The 14,402-nt window shown below is 48.9% G+C and overlaps 1 protein-coding gene across 1 annotated transcript in view; it reads right to left on the bottom strand.

The window, feature by feature from the left end:
• Window positions 1-14,402, bottom strand: part of UHMK1 (U2AF homology motif kinase 1) — a 563,788-nt gene that overhangs the window by 192,854 nt on the left and 356,532 nt on the right. Inside the window, exon 6 of the mRNA XM_069641348.1 lies at window positions 10,802-10,900. Within this exon, the coding sequence (XP_069497449.1) occupies window positions 10,802-10,900 (99 nt within the window). The remainder of the gene's footprint in view (window positions 1-10,801; window positions 10,901-14,402) is intronic.

Genomic DNA, 14,402 nt, shown 5'->3' with positions numbered 1-14,402 from the left:
ACTTAAGGAGAATCATCTCCGGTTCCAGAAGCACCTCAAAACCTCTTTGCTTCTGCTTTTTCTCCTCCTCTCTCCTGCTGACTTTCTGGCTGAAACTGAATTGGTTACCTGGCCACCTTCTGATTTTGGACCCAGGTCCCCTCCCCCGCCAGTCGCACACCTGCACTGCCTTCCTGGCGACCCCTCACTTCGGGACTGTTTCTGTATGCCTACAGTCCCACTACCAGCACTTGACACCTGTTGTCTGCACCTACCCTTGCACTTGCCAGCTGCTGGCCGTACTTTTACTTATGGTTTATTTATTCTATTAGCCCATGTACTGCACTGTCCCCTCCCCTTTTCCCCTGTACTTGCCCACTTCCCCTTCCAATGCACTTACACGATCTGAATGACACCTGGCCTAGTAGGATCGTTGTTTGTCTCGCCTCTGTTACCTCTCCCTTGCCTTGTCACGCCTTGAAACACTTGTGTATAGGCGCGATATAAATGCCTTATATCTAGATTCCATGTAATTAACAGACTTAAGTTTGAGTCTAAAACATTCTTTTTTTTTTCTCTTGTTTGCGATTCTGATTTTTGTCAGTTTTCCCAAATTCTGATATAGTTTAGAAAATGCTCATATAATTTTGTGAACATATGGAATATGTTGTGAACTAATCTACTTGAATTTGATTCGATACTTGTTTTTTGGTTTAATTAAATCGATGTTAACAGATTATTGCAAGGAACAGAAGCCCATTGTATGCCTTGACAAAGACCAGTCAGGTCGAAACATGTGTCGGCCGGGTGTAGATTGGGAGATTGGGCGGGGTAGTTTTGCAAACTGAATTAAGAGACCTATGATATGTATCTACTAGCTGTGTTTTGTTTAGAACTCTGATAACATCATAATTTGAAATAAATACTGTTTTCTAACTTTACTTAATTGCATGAGCACAGAAGCTCTGATCTAATTTCTTTCATACAGTGAATCTTTATTCAGGCAGTTGTTAGTTGCAGTATCTGATCCAATCAGGCTGTCCATCATTTTAACGACTTTGTTAAATATTGGTTACTTGAGCGCACCCTCCATCCCTGGGATAACCCCACATAGTATATACTTGAAGGTGTAATCTTCAAGCTTATGATGTTCTTCCTGGTCCTTTCTACTTGGTTGGTTTCAGCACTATGACAATACTACATATGTTTGCTCTGTAAGGAAGGATTGGAGACGGAGTGCAGGATTAAGGAATTTGTGGGGGTGATCAGATTTCCAGGGCTGCACCTCAGGTGATCATCCTTCAGCCCAAGGGGGGGGGCATGTCTTAACCATGAGGTTGTCCCGCATTACACAACCCCTAGGGGGATTATTGGGTTGCGGCCTCACCTCTCTAGCTTCATGAGAAGGGCCCCCCCCCTTGGGGAGCAGTGACAACACCATGTGAATTGTCACAATTTACAATGAGAGAAGTGCATTGCAGGACTTCAAAAATACATTACAAAATCAGAACAAAGTCCTACATTTCTTGTTCTTGGTCGCAAGCTCACTGAACCCCTCACAGGTACGGGTATAATGTTGCTGGGCCAATAAGTATCCATAGACCAACTTAAGTAAAGTTCCAGGACAGGTAGAAAGTTTCATAAAAATCAGTTGGATAAATGTCAATGGGCCATCCGCTTTAAAGGATGTAAGACTGTTCTGCCCCACAGGTGTGGATTCCATGGCAAACTACATCAGGGAGCACCGGAAGAGACCCCACTGAAGAGTTTCCAGAACTTATAGGATGAACCAGAAGCCCCAGAGGAAAAAGCAGCAGAGCAGAAGGACCGTCCAAGCGGTTGAGACTCTCCCTCCAGAAAATCTCGACCCCAGACCAGAGGGAACATTGAGAATGAGTATCTTTAATAGTGGACCACCCTAGGCCCCAGAGGTCAGTACTCAAGTCGGCAGCTTCGGCCACAACTGCTCCAGCGCAGCGGAACAACCTGGGTAAGTGCAGGCTGTTCCCTAAGCTGCCGTTTACAGGATCTGTTGCCCAGGGGCCTTGCATCACGCACAAGCGACAACTAAAAAAACAAGCAGCCTGACCACAATGTCTACCTTCAAGCCTGGAGTGAAGTATCCAGCAAGGAAAACCCAGGCAAGATGAGGAAACTGCTAAATTGAATACTAGCGGCTCTGCGAACAAAGAAGGATGGCAGCTGAGCAAAAAACAATCCCAGTGTGGGAATAATGGCTGCAGGAAGAAAACCGAAACCAGATAAGCCACTGTAGCCAGCCAGTATGGCCAGGAATTTAAAAAAAAACACAAACATTGAGAATCTGCAGGAAACTCCTTCAGTAGATAAGCAGACTGCTTCTTCCAAGTAGCAGAAAGAAACAGCAATAGAAGGCCAGAGAGCAGGCAGCACCTGCAAAAGGGACTGACCAGCCCATCAAGCACTAGAGGGAGCTTGGTGCAGAGCTTGTCAGAGGGTGAGCCCGAGGTCTGCCACTTCCGCTCTGAACTTGCGTTGAAGGGCTGCGAGTTCGGAGTCGTACCAAGTGTTACGCTTAGAGGCATGTTTCAGGCGGATCCTCATGACTGGGGCAAGGTGGTCAAGGGTATTGGTAATGGCAAGATGGAATCGGAGGCACAATCTGTAGTGGGGAGAGAGGAGTGGTGAAGTTAGATGGGAAGGCAGCAACGGGCTTCTTTCATCGGACTGATGTTCGTGAACGAGGTTGGCATTGCTGGGGGAGGTATGGTCAGAGGGCCGAGAGGGCCCAAGAGAGAAGAGGGTGGTCTGACCAGGAGAGCCACGTGATCAGTGGGGAGGGGAGTGAAAGATCAGTGCGGATGAAAGCATCAAGAGTGTCCAGCCTAGTGGGAAGGACCAGAAGGGAAAATGGAGCAGGGAGAGGGAGGTGCAGAGGTCATGGTAGAGTGTGGAAGCTGTTATTGAGGAGTCAAGGTGGATGTTGAAATCACCCATGAGAAGAGATTAGTGGTGATAGTGAGGAGAGAGGAGAAATCAGCCCACTCAGAGAAGAACAGGGTGGTAGAGCCAGGTGGCCAGTAGATGGTGGTGATGGTCAGTGAGGAGGTGAGAGAGATGACCAATTTGCAAACTAGGGTTGTGGAAAAAAAAATATATAAAAAAAATAAGAGTACGGCTAGGTGGGTATGAGGGAAGAAGAGACCCACCCAGGGAAGATAAGAGCAACCCCACTGCCTGCACGGTTAAGGTGAGGCTTGGAGGGGATCTTTTAGCCATCAACGAGACGGGAGTCAAAAGCATTGACTGATCTGGCCTTCAACCACGTGTCGGTAAGAGCAAGGATATCAATGTCTTCAGGAAGGTGAGAGATGCCTGCAGAGCGTTTAAGGGCAGAGCGAGCATTAAGCTTGGCTAGGTTTTCCGAGGAGGGGTACAAGTACGTGGTACACCAGTCATGGGGTGTGGAAGGACCAAGAGAGGAAGGAGTAGCAGGAGTGGGGAGGAAGGTAATGAGGGATTGCAGGCACCGGTCAAAGAGGAGGAGGTTGGGTTAAGGACACTGAACCAAGATAGTGCCAGTGTGCTAGACAATGATTAACAAGGATGATGCGAAGCCCGCCAAGAGGACATCCCATTTAGTGCCACCATTAATGGGCGAGGATTTAAGAATAGAAGAAGTTACTCTCTTACCTGGTAACGTTATTTCGATGGGATGGTCCAACGACGTATTCCATATCTATGACAGTAATCACCACAGCTGTGCTGCTTCGGAAAATTTTCGGCGTCTGCGTCGACATCGATACGCTGTCCTCGAGGGCCTCCGTCGAGCTGACGTCACCGGATGTTATAAGTAGGACGCACGACTCCCGTAGCCTCAGTTGTAGTTTTTTCCCCAGAACGTGTGGCACCAAACCACTGCCAGTCTGACCACAGAAAGCCTTGCGGAAACGTAAGCTGCAATCGCATAAGAAATTCTGTAGCGGGGCAGGTAGCGAGGGAGCGATATGGAATACGTCGTCGGACCATCGCATCGAAAGAACTTTACCAGGTAAGAAAGTAACTTGTTCTTCAAGGGGATTGGGTCCTCCGACGTATTCCATATCTATGACAGGCTCCCAAAGCAGTACCAACATATGGAGGAGGGAAAATAATTTTGAATATAGAAATCTAGAATGTCCAATCAAATTGCAGAGAAAAGGACCACCTGGCCAAAGGCCAGATCCTGCCCATGGATAGAATCGAGGGAGTAGTGACGTACACAAGTATGGACCGCAGCCCAAGTGGCTGCATCACAGATGTTACAAATAGGAACACCCCTCTGCAGGGCAGTAGAGGCAACCATTCCCCTAGTAGAATGGGCGGGTAAGGACCCTCCGGTAGGCTTAGCCTACCGGAGGGTCCTTACCCGCCAAGCGGTAACATTCAGAAATTGCCAAGATAATCCATCTAGACAAAGTCTGCTTAGTCCCAGCTTGTCCCAAACGTCTTCCAGCGTAACCATAAAGAGCTGATCGTCCACTCTGACCCGGGACATGCGAGAAATGTAGAAACTTAAAGCTCTCCTAGGATCCAACCTATGGAGCCTCTCCTCTTCCTTACCAGGATGTGGAGGAGGATAAAATGCCGGAAGAATAACCTTCTGGCTCAAATGAAATTCCGACACCACCTTCGGAAAAAAGGAAGGACAAACTCTAAGGACAACCCTGTCCTTATGAAACAGTGAAGGGTGGCTTAATTGAAAGTGCCTGCAACTCACTCACTCTGCGAGCGGAAGTGAACGCAACTAAAAACACAGTTTTAAGGGTTAACAGCCTCAAAGGACAAGAATTTAAAGGCTCAAATGGAGGACCTATAAGGAATTTCAGAACAAGGTTCAAATCCCAACCAGACACCTGGAAAGGTGACGGCGGAAACACATTAGTAAGTCCTTTGAGAAACTGAGAAATTAAACTACTTTTGAAATAAGAACACTCCTCAGACGAGCGCTTAAATATAGACAGTGCTGCCAAGTAACCTTTAACAGTACCCACTTGCAGGCCCCGGTGGGTCAACGAAAGCAAAAAAGACAGAACCACAGGAATGTCACGTGAAAAAGGACTCACATTCTTAACCCTGCACCAGTCGCAGAACTTTCTCCAACGGCAACAGTACAGGGACTTTGTTGCCGGCCGTCTGGCCGAAAGCAACACCTCCATCACGTCTTCAGGGAGGTCCCAATCCTTATACCTCAACCTTTCAGAAGCCAAGCGTGAAGGTTGAGGGATCTGACCTCTGGATGGAGAACCTGACCCCCCTCCCATGAGAGCAGGTTGTCTCGGTAGGGAAGACGACGTGGAGGGCAGATGGACAAGTCGAGAAGGTCCGGGTACCACGTCCTCCGAGCCCAAGCCGGAACAATGAGGATCATCTGGGAACCGAACCTCCGTAACCTCTGCAGCACTTGCGGGATGACGGGGACTGGAGGAAATGCGTACAGCAGTGGGAAGGACCACTACACCACGAACGCGTCTCCTAAGGCTCCTTTTGGAGGAAATTCCCGCGAGCAGAACCTTTCGCACTTCCGGTTGACACTGGAGGCGAAGCGATCCTCCTGAGGGGTCCCCCAAAAGGCAAAGATCTCCAGGAGAATCTCCTGAGCCAGCTCCCACTTGTGAGAGATCGCGCTCTACCTGCTCAGAGCGTCCGCCTTCTCGTTTTCGTCTCCGGCCAGATGAACTGCCGAGATCGAAACTTCCTGCTGGATGGCCCAGACCAGCGCTGCATCGCCTCCCTGCACGGAGAAAGTTTTTTTTGAGGTAGTGCATGGCCAGTGTGTTGTCCATCAGAATCAGGACATTCTTTCCTCACACAGTCGGCAGAAAAGCCTTTAGGGCAAGCCTGATGGCCCTCAGCTCCAACAGATTGATATGGAGTCTGGACTCCGACAGAGACCAACAACCGCTGACTCAACTCGTTGGCATGTGCTCCCCATCCCATGAGGGATGCGTCCGTCACGATCGTCACCTCCGGCCAGGATAGCCAAAACAGAGCCCCCTTCATCAGATGGCCTTCGACGGCCCACCACAGAAGGTCCTGGGCGACTGAGGGCGGCACCTGAACAGGGTCCGACATCCTGCCGGAGGACTGCGACCACTGCATCTTGAGGGCCCACTGCAGGGATCTCATCCGCAACCTGGCCTCCAGCACCAGAAGAATGCAGGATGCCATGAGGCCGAGCAACCTCAAGAACTCGAACGCCGGGAGACTCTGGGCATGTCGAAACTTGTGCACCATCTGCTGAATGTGATGAGCTCTCACCTGGGAAGGAAAACACTGTCCCAGGGATGTGTCGAGCACTACTCCGATGTACTAGAGCCGCTGGGTTAGCGTCAAATGGGACTTCTTTAAGTTGAAGGAGAAGCCCAGCTTGTGAAGAGAGTGGCAGGTGACGGACAGATGATCCAGGACTTGCTCAGGAGAGCGTGCCTGATCAAGCAATCGTCCAGGTAGGGGTAGACGTGAATCCCCCCTTTCCTGAGATACGCTGCCACCACCACCATGAGCTTGTTGAAGACCCTCGGGGCGGAGGTCAATTCGAACAGCAGGACTTGAAATTGAAAGTGAGAGTCGCCAACCGCGAACCTCAGGTACTTCTTGTGCTTTGGATGGATCGGCACATGAAAATAAGCGTCCTGGAGGTCGAGAAACACCAACCAGTCCTGAAGTTGAAGGGCCTGGAGGACTTGAGAAAGAGTAACCATCCTGAACTTGTCCTTCCTGACGAGCTTGTTCAAACCGCGCAAGTCCATGATGGGTCTCAATCCCCCCCATCTTTCTTCAAAATCAAAAAATAAGGGGAATACCATCCCTTGTTCCTCTCCACTAGAGACACCAGTTCTATGGCGCCTTTCTCCAGCAGGGATTGAATTTCCTGCGCAAGGAGCGGATCCGGACTCTTCAAAGAGAGATTCCCTGGTGGATTGTCGTGAGGCCTCTGCCGGAAAAGACAGTAGCCGTGGGCTATGATCTCCAGAACCCACACATCTGAAGTAATGGCACGCCACTCTACAAGATGCTGTGCCAGCCTTCCCCCAACCGGTGAACCATGGGATATGGCCTCATGACTGAGCAGAAGTGGCTGCGGCAGTGCCTGAGGGCAAAGAGGCAACTGCCCGAGCGGCCTTGGCACCTCGAGTACCCCGTTTTCCACCTCTGGCACTCCTACGGTGGCACCTTTGACTTGCAGCTCCTCTCGATTTACTAAAGGATGAGTAATAACAAAAGGAACCTCCCCTCCATTGCTATCCCCTAGGACGAAAAGGCGGAGGTTGGCGAACTTCAGCGCTGAACGACTTTGCTGCAGTTTAGCAGGTCTGCAACCTCTCAAGGCTCTAGTCAGCCTTGCTGCCAAACAGATGTTCACCATCAAAGGGCATGTTGAGGAGCCGGGCCTGCACATCAGGAGCAAACCCCGACTTCCGCAACCACGCAAACATGCGTATTATGATGCTCGCCGCCATGGACCGGCTGACCCAATCTGCCATGTCCAAACCCGACTGAACCGTTTCACACATGGCATCCTTGCCATCCTGTACAATAGCAAGAAAACCATCCCGTTCCTCCCCTTCGGGAATATGTTCAGCCGCCAAGGAAATACAGTTCCACAGAGTGTGCGTGAAACGTGACATGGCACACACGGAGTTGGCTGCCTGTAAAGCCATACCCCCTGAAGAAAACACTTTCTCCGCTCAGCCATCAAAACGCTTGTCATCCCCATCAGGAGGGATGGTAGGGTACGACGCCTGCTTTGCTGGGGCCATGGCCGCCTACACCACCAAACTCTCCGGAGTGGGGTGCGTGGTCAAGTAGCAGGGGTCACTACTGGCTGGGCGGTATTTTCGCGGCAAGGACTTGCTCACTGCCGGGAGACTCTCCGGAGCAGTCCAATCTGCAGCCACCCTTCCTTGCAAAGCCATATGGAATGGCAGTACCGGGTCAGTTGGAGGACCTTGGTCGAGGATGTCCGTCAGGTCATCCTGCAGAAAATCCACAGGTGGCGCAGACCACCCCAAGCATTACGTGACCCTCGACATAAGGTGCTGGTACGAGGACTCGGCATGGGTGCCAGGCTCAGGCCGACAGAACTCCACCTCTGGAGAGGTGTCCAGACCACTGGCGTTGTGCAGTGACTGACACAGGTCTTCAATCTGGCTGTGACCAGACAAAATCTCATCAGGCACCTCCTCAGGCACCAAACCTTCCTCAGATCCCTCATCCCCCCTCAGAAATAAAATCCAGAGGGCGGAAAGAGGGCACAGAAAAAGGGACAAAGACATGCTTAGCCTTGGCCAGAGCCTTTCTGGGAGGTTCCACCGTGCCACGGGATACCTCCGACAAAGCAGCCTCGAAAGGCGTTGAGAGCGTCGACAACTTTGACGGCGTCGACACAGGCCTCGAGGGCAGAGCCCCAAGCGTGTCCTTCGATGGCCTGGGCCCCAATGGCATCGACGACTTCCTCGGAGGCGGAGCCTCTAGTGTCCCTCAGCCACCTCGGCGCCGCAGGCGTCGTTGTCTTCCTCGAAGACTTCACAGGCTCACACGGTCTCGAGGGTGTCGAGGACCGTGACCTGGAACAGGCAGGTCTAGAGCGACCATCCTTGTCCGACCGGGACCTCTAAGGCGCCCGGTGGTCGCGACGACCGCTCGAGCCCTAAGACGGACCAGCTCAGGAGTGGAATGCTTGTTGGGACAAGCAACCCGCCGACGGGCGGAGTACTTGGATGAGGATGGGGAAGGCGACCTGTGACGGCGCTTCCGTGAATGCCTCGAAGAGGCAGAGGAATGGTGAGATCGACTCCTGGACCGAGACCCCCTGGTTTCACGACGATGATGCGGGGAGTCGCCCCTCGAATTGTCCGTAGAAAGTCCAGTGGATCGAGACTTCCGGGGCTTGGCCACCTTACCCACCGACAGCTTCTTCTTACGCTTCTGCAAGGCCTTCGATGTAAGCTACTGGCAGTCGACACAAGCATCCGTATCGTGGTCCTCCCCGAGGCACCAGAGGCAAGTGTTGTGCGTGTCCGTCAATGACATCTTGGATATGCACACCCGACACTTCTTAAAATCCGACCGCGGGGTGGAAGAAGCCAAAGACCTCATTTTCAATACACAAACGAACAGGTTCGAAGAACAGGATTCAGTAGAACCGAGGAGCGCCGAGATCTCCGAAGTGAACATGTTTGCGTAAAAAAACGGAACTGAGGCTACGGTGGTCGTGCGTCCTACTTATAACATCCGGTGACGTCGGCTCGACACAGACGGCAAAAATTTTCCGAAACAGCACAGCTGTGGCAATTACTGTCATAGATATGGAATACGTCAGAGGACCCAATCCCCTCGAAACAAGGAGTCCATAGATCTGGAGAGGGGACAGCGAAGAGGATATCAGTAAAGATCTGTCTGGAAGTTGCGCTGACACATGTGTCGGCGATAGGTAGGCCAGGGTTAGTGGTCAGGATATCTTTAAGCTTTTTTTCTTCCAGACTTTGGGAGAGGGAGGATAGGGGATAGTATAGCAGTTAGAAAAGATTGTCCTTGGTTCAACAGTTAGAGGATCAGTGGCGAGGCAGTTCCAAAGCTCAGTCGTCACTCACTGGTATTTTGCAGGGCACAGTGAATTGTGAGGGCCCAAGTTTGCGTGATAACGGGCTGTCCACCTGGGGGCTGCTCCATGCTATGTTGGGGAAGAGGGGTAAGGAGGAGTAGAGGGTCCTCCAAGCCCTCCTAGGCCCAGATAGGGGCCTTAGCTGGTGGGCCTTGGGAGGAGGGCTGGCTATCGCCTGCCGGCTTGCCTGATTGGGCCAGAAGATGCTGGTTGGGCCCAATCAGAGCTGTGGCTCCAAGTATCGAACATGCACTCCAGTGTCTGATGTCGGCGGCGGCCATGATGCAAGGATGGGGGAAGGGATTCTCGCAACACAGAACACAATGGACAGTGAGCCCCCAGTCCACACAGGGCAGCAGGTGAACGCTGCAAACGAAATCAGGCAGTGCATGGCAATTGAAGATTTTAGATTTTTAATAAAAGTAACAGGAGTGCACAATGCACTGCTCCAACTGAGGGTGCCGTTACAAAAAAAAACCCATTAAGGCTGAGGGGTCTGTGTAGGTGGAGGAGCTTCACAGGTGAAAAGGTTCTTCTGCAAATTGAATTTGATAGATGTTGCACTCAGGAAAATAGAGATTGTGTGTTGGTGGGGTGTGCCCCATCTACTCTGAAAATGATAGTCGACTCTGTGTAGTGCTCTTTATAAGATTTGAACTGATGGTCCATTTTGCATGTTAAGTTTCTTGCCTGCGGCATACTGACCACACTTTTCAATATGTGCTGGCTTTTACTCTCCCCGGCCGTTTATTTTAATGTTTTGTTATGCTTTGTTGTACTTGTTCATTGTTGGCCTTGTTTATGTTCGCGTCCTGATGCCCATGGGCTAGCTGTGGCACTTCATAAATAACAAAACAATACATAAATTATAAACTCGTCCCACTTCAGCATACAGCTGAAATCCAGTTGCTGACATCCAAAATATACAGAGGAAGGGAGAGAATAGGGACAACGTTTTTAGTCAAACATTCAGATGCATTTCTCAAAAACACAAACGGTTGGCGTTTGCTCGTCATGATTTTTTCAGTTAGGGCCCTGTAAATAGCAAACACAAAGAAAGCTTTTGTCACTACTGGATAGATGCAACCATGAAGTTTATTTTGTTCTGCAAGAGATCAAAAAGTTGTCCCTTCAGTAGATCACTTCTCAATTCACAAAACATAGCTGCAATTATTTTCTTAGCATCATAGAACAGACCTTCATATTCTTCCTCCACTTGCAGGCATCGTTCATCCAATACATTAAGCAATCTCAAAACAGGAGTTGGAAGCATCACTAAATCTTCAATATGAGGAGCTGTTGGAAGACAATACCAACAATGCTATGTTAGAATCCAACATGCATAATGTACTAGAAATAAAAGGGTCAGCAGCACAGAAGAGCCAAATGTATGCCCTATTTTTCAGTAAATCGACCTAACCACTTACCTGTAGAGTATTAGTGTGGTAATCACAAAAACAACTGGATTACTTTACCTGGTCACGTGTTACTTTGGTGAACCAGAACACAAAAATATCACCAACATTATACATAAAGAGTACACTGCCATGTTGCAATCAGTCGAGTGCATGCAATCAGTTGGGTACATACAGGGAAGGTAATACTATATATTAAAGGTCTTCTGGCAACTCAGACAATAAATATGCTGCTTGAAGTTGAATACTAAGAGGATTGTAAGCCACTGGTTTGCTGAGGGCTCCAATTTTGCATAACGTCTGCACGAGAAAATATTGCCTGTGATGCCTGGACTCAAAAGGACAACATTCTTGATTTCAACAGCGAAACAAACATTGCAGGCTAGGTCAAAGGAGATATTTTCAGAAGATGTTTCAAGGTTATCGAAAATCAAGTGAAATATAGGTAATCCACCAATCGGATCTGTTTAAAGAGCGACAAAGCCAAAGTTCCGATCTTGTAGACACAAACCACAAGTCCTTCTAAACGTGGCTAATAAAAAAACAAGCATTGGCAATGCGAACTGTTTGTGCTTTTGTGTAGGGATGGGAAAGGCATTTGCCAGGCACATCCGTAGTGGTATTAATTGGCCATTGATGGTAGTAAATTCAAAAGGATGCAAGTATCTGGGCATCTAATAGCAGTGCATGGCAAATGCCTAATACTTATACACAAGCCAAAACTATTGGACTTCAGTGAAGGACACGAATAGTGCTTACAAATTGAGTGGCTGAAGGCAGACCGGGTTAAGAAATTTGTATTATTACACACGTAAGCAGGTTTACAAAACCAACCAAGTAAATTACTGTCAAAAGACTCCTTTGAAAAAACACTGGCAGGCACTTTGAGCGCAAAATTGGATGTTAAGGCTTGAGTGAAGCGAGCTCAAAGAGGTCCCAGTAGGAGGTGTAGGAACGGTGAAGTCCACAACTCTCCCCCTGTTGAGGTGCAGTCATGTCCGCTCAGATGTTATCTGCACATTTTTGGGGTGTGTGAATTGGGAGGGAGGGCACCACCCCCGGCACCGACACTCTGGTAAACTGTTCACACATCTGGGTAGAAGTGGCAATAGAGGCATCTGTGCATTCATGTGGATGTTGCCCACCTCTCCCCATTGGCATGCACACCCTCCCCCAGGGTGGTGTTCCTGGGATGGGGCATCTGGGCCCAATAATTTAGGGTGTGGACTGGTGAAGGTCAGAGGCTCGTGCCCTCCTTCGTGAGGGATAACCTCTTGCAGGGAGCTCTCTGCCACCTCATGGCCTTGCAAAACACATTCCTGCAGGGATACGAATATTAATAATATGAAACATTGAAAGGTTTATGACTGTCCTTAGGTTTGGTCTCTCTCACTACTGCTTCTGCTGCAACCCAACCCTGAATGCACTCGCCTAGCTCTATGTTCCGAACATGCGCCTACTGCCCTGGCAGCAACGCAGCACTAGGCCTCAATTTCTTTTTGCAGACCGCGCCTTCCATCGCTGTAAGCAAGTCCAGCACATAGCGATTCTGCAACATCAACCTGATCGCTCGCATCTCCATCTTTATCGCGTTGAGGCATTGCATATGCCAGCTTTATCACCTCCAAGCGTACCATTTGAAGCCACTTGGCATTTGCGGCTGCTCGTACTCCTGGTAGTGACAATGATGCAAAGAAAGTCTTCTTTGCTATACAGTCTATATTGGTCTGGTATTTCTTTGAGCAACTGTGATGAGTCTTGGGACAAATAGTTGGATCTCCTCTATCACTGCAATGTTTCTTTTCTTCTATGGCAACACTTGCTGGCCCCCACAAAGCTGCTTCCTTCGTTATACAAACAGTTCATATTCTCCTTGCTTCTGCACTTTCACTGGCTTTGCCATCGCCTCGATCCACACGTGTTTTGCCACATGCCCATTACAGTATTCACCTTTTGGATTACTTCTCCGAATCCAACAAGGCTTCCCGCCATGCAGCTCACTGTAGTCTCTTGCCACCTGTTTGCCACAAATTTCACACCTTCCAGCTTCAGGTATGGTCTTTGTAAACATCATGGGCGTTTGGGATTCCAGGCACACTGCAGTTCGTCTGGGTCCATCATCACGAGTTGTATGCTCTGCTTCGCCACCTGCATAACATCAGATGGACCAAACATTGAGCCACCAAAAGCGCAGGTTCTTGCGGTATCAATACCATGGTCCACCCCCCCCCCCCCCAAACACGTTTGGCATCAAGAAACACATGTAACAGCTCCCATGAACCCTCTTTTTCTCTTTTTCCCCACCGATCTCATGTCTGCGTACCAACTATTTCTCAGTTCTGGGTGGTGCGTATCCTCCATTACATCCAAGCCTAGACCTCTATTTCTCATCTTTGCCTCTTCTCACTTGTCTTTGAAAACATTTGAACGCACTAACGTGTGAAGAATTCAAATGTGCAGTAATGTTAAAAAACACATTAGGAAATAATAATATAATAATGACATAGCCAGTTTAGTAAAGTTCCCCATTTGCTCCCGGGGTAGCACGTTGTGTTGTCTTCCATATCAGTTCCCCCGTATGAAGAGATATTAGCAATATTGGCGCACGATAAAGAAATATTAGCAGTATTTGCATTCCCTCCCTCCCCCCGTCAACCTCCTTTAATATGCCCTTTCCATATGAAAATAAATCCTAAATATATCCCCAATCCGAACATGGACAAATCAAACAGTCCAGCGACACAATACATAACATATGTATATGAAGAAGAAAACAGAACCAAAGAGGGCTCAGGCAAGCAAGCGTAAATATTGCCACATTCCAAATAAATGTTTAGGTGGCTGTGTTTTCATCAAAAAAAGGAAAACATTAAGAAACCCATGGAGGGAGAGAAAGAGTTACTAAGTGAAAGAGGAGATAAAACGAAAGTGCACATTGTGCGTAGTAGCGTTAATAATTTGTAGAGGTAAACAGGTTGCAGAGACAAAAGGAAAAACTGGTGTCATAACAATGTCTTGTTGCAAATTGTAGTTATGTAGGTGAGCTCAGGAATATAGATATATTTAATAAATCAGTCTGTCACAGTTCTCCCATGTCCAACATCTACTAAAACTGTGCAGGGATGCAGCATGGGAGGCATTCCGGACATCTGAAAGAAGTATCCAATATCGTAGCTCCTGAACCTTTTACTGCCAGGGGAGTGGCATAGACAACAGTGAAGAGACCGTTGTATCTAGGCTCACTCAATCTGCAGACAAAAGTTGTAACAAAAATCTGGCCCCCTGGGAATAGCTGGAGTGGTGGGGACGTCACTGAGGTAAATAGAGTTCTGGTTGGATCTTCAGACCGTGGAGGTGCCATCTGTAGAGAAATACATTTTATT

Source organism: Ambystoma mexicanum, chromosome 1q (genome assembly GCF_040938575.1).
Source record: "Ambystoma mexicanum isolate Mex_15411 chromosome 1q, UKY_AmexF1_1, whole genome shotgun sequence".
NCBI classification, from domain to species: Eukaryota; Metazoa; Chordata; class Amphibia; order Caudata; family Ambystomatidae; genus Ambystoma; species Ambystoma mexicanum.
This window is presented reverse-complemented; position numbering and strand designations above follow the sequence as displayed.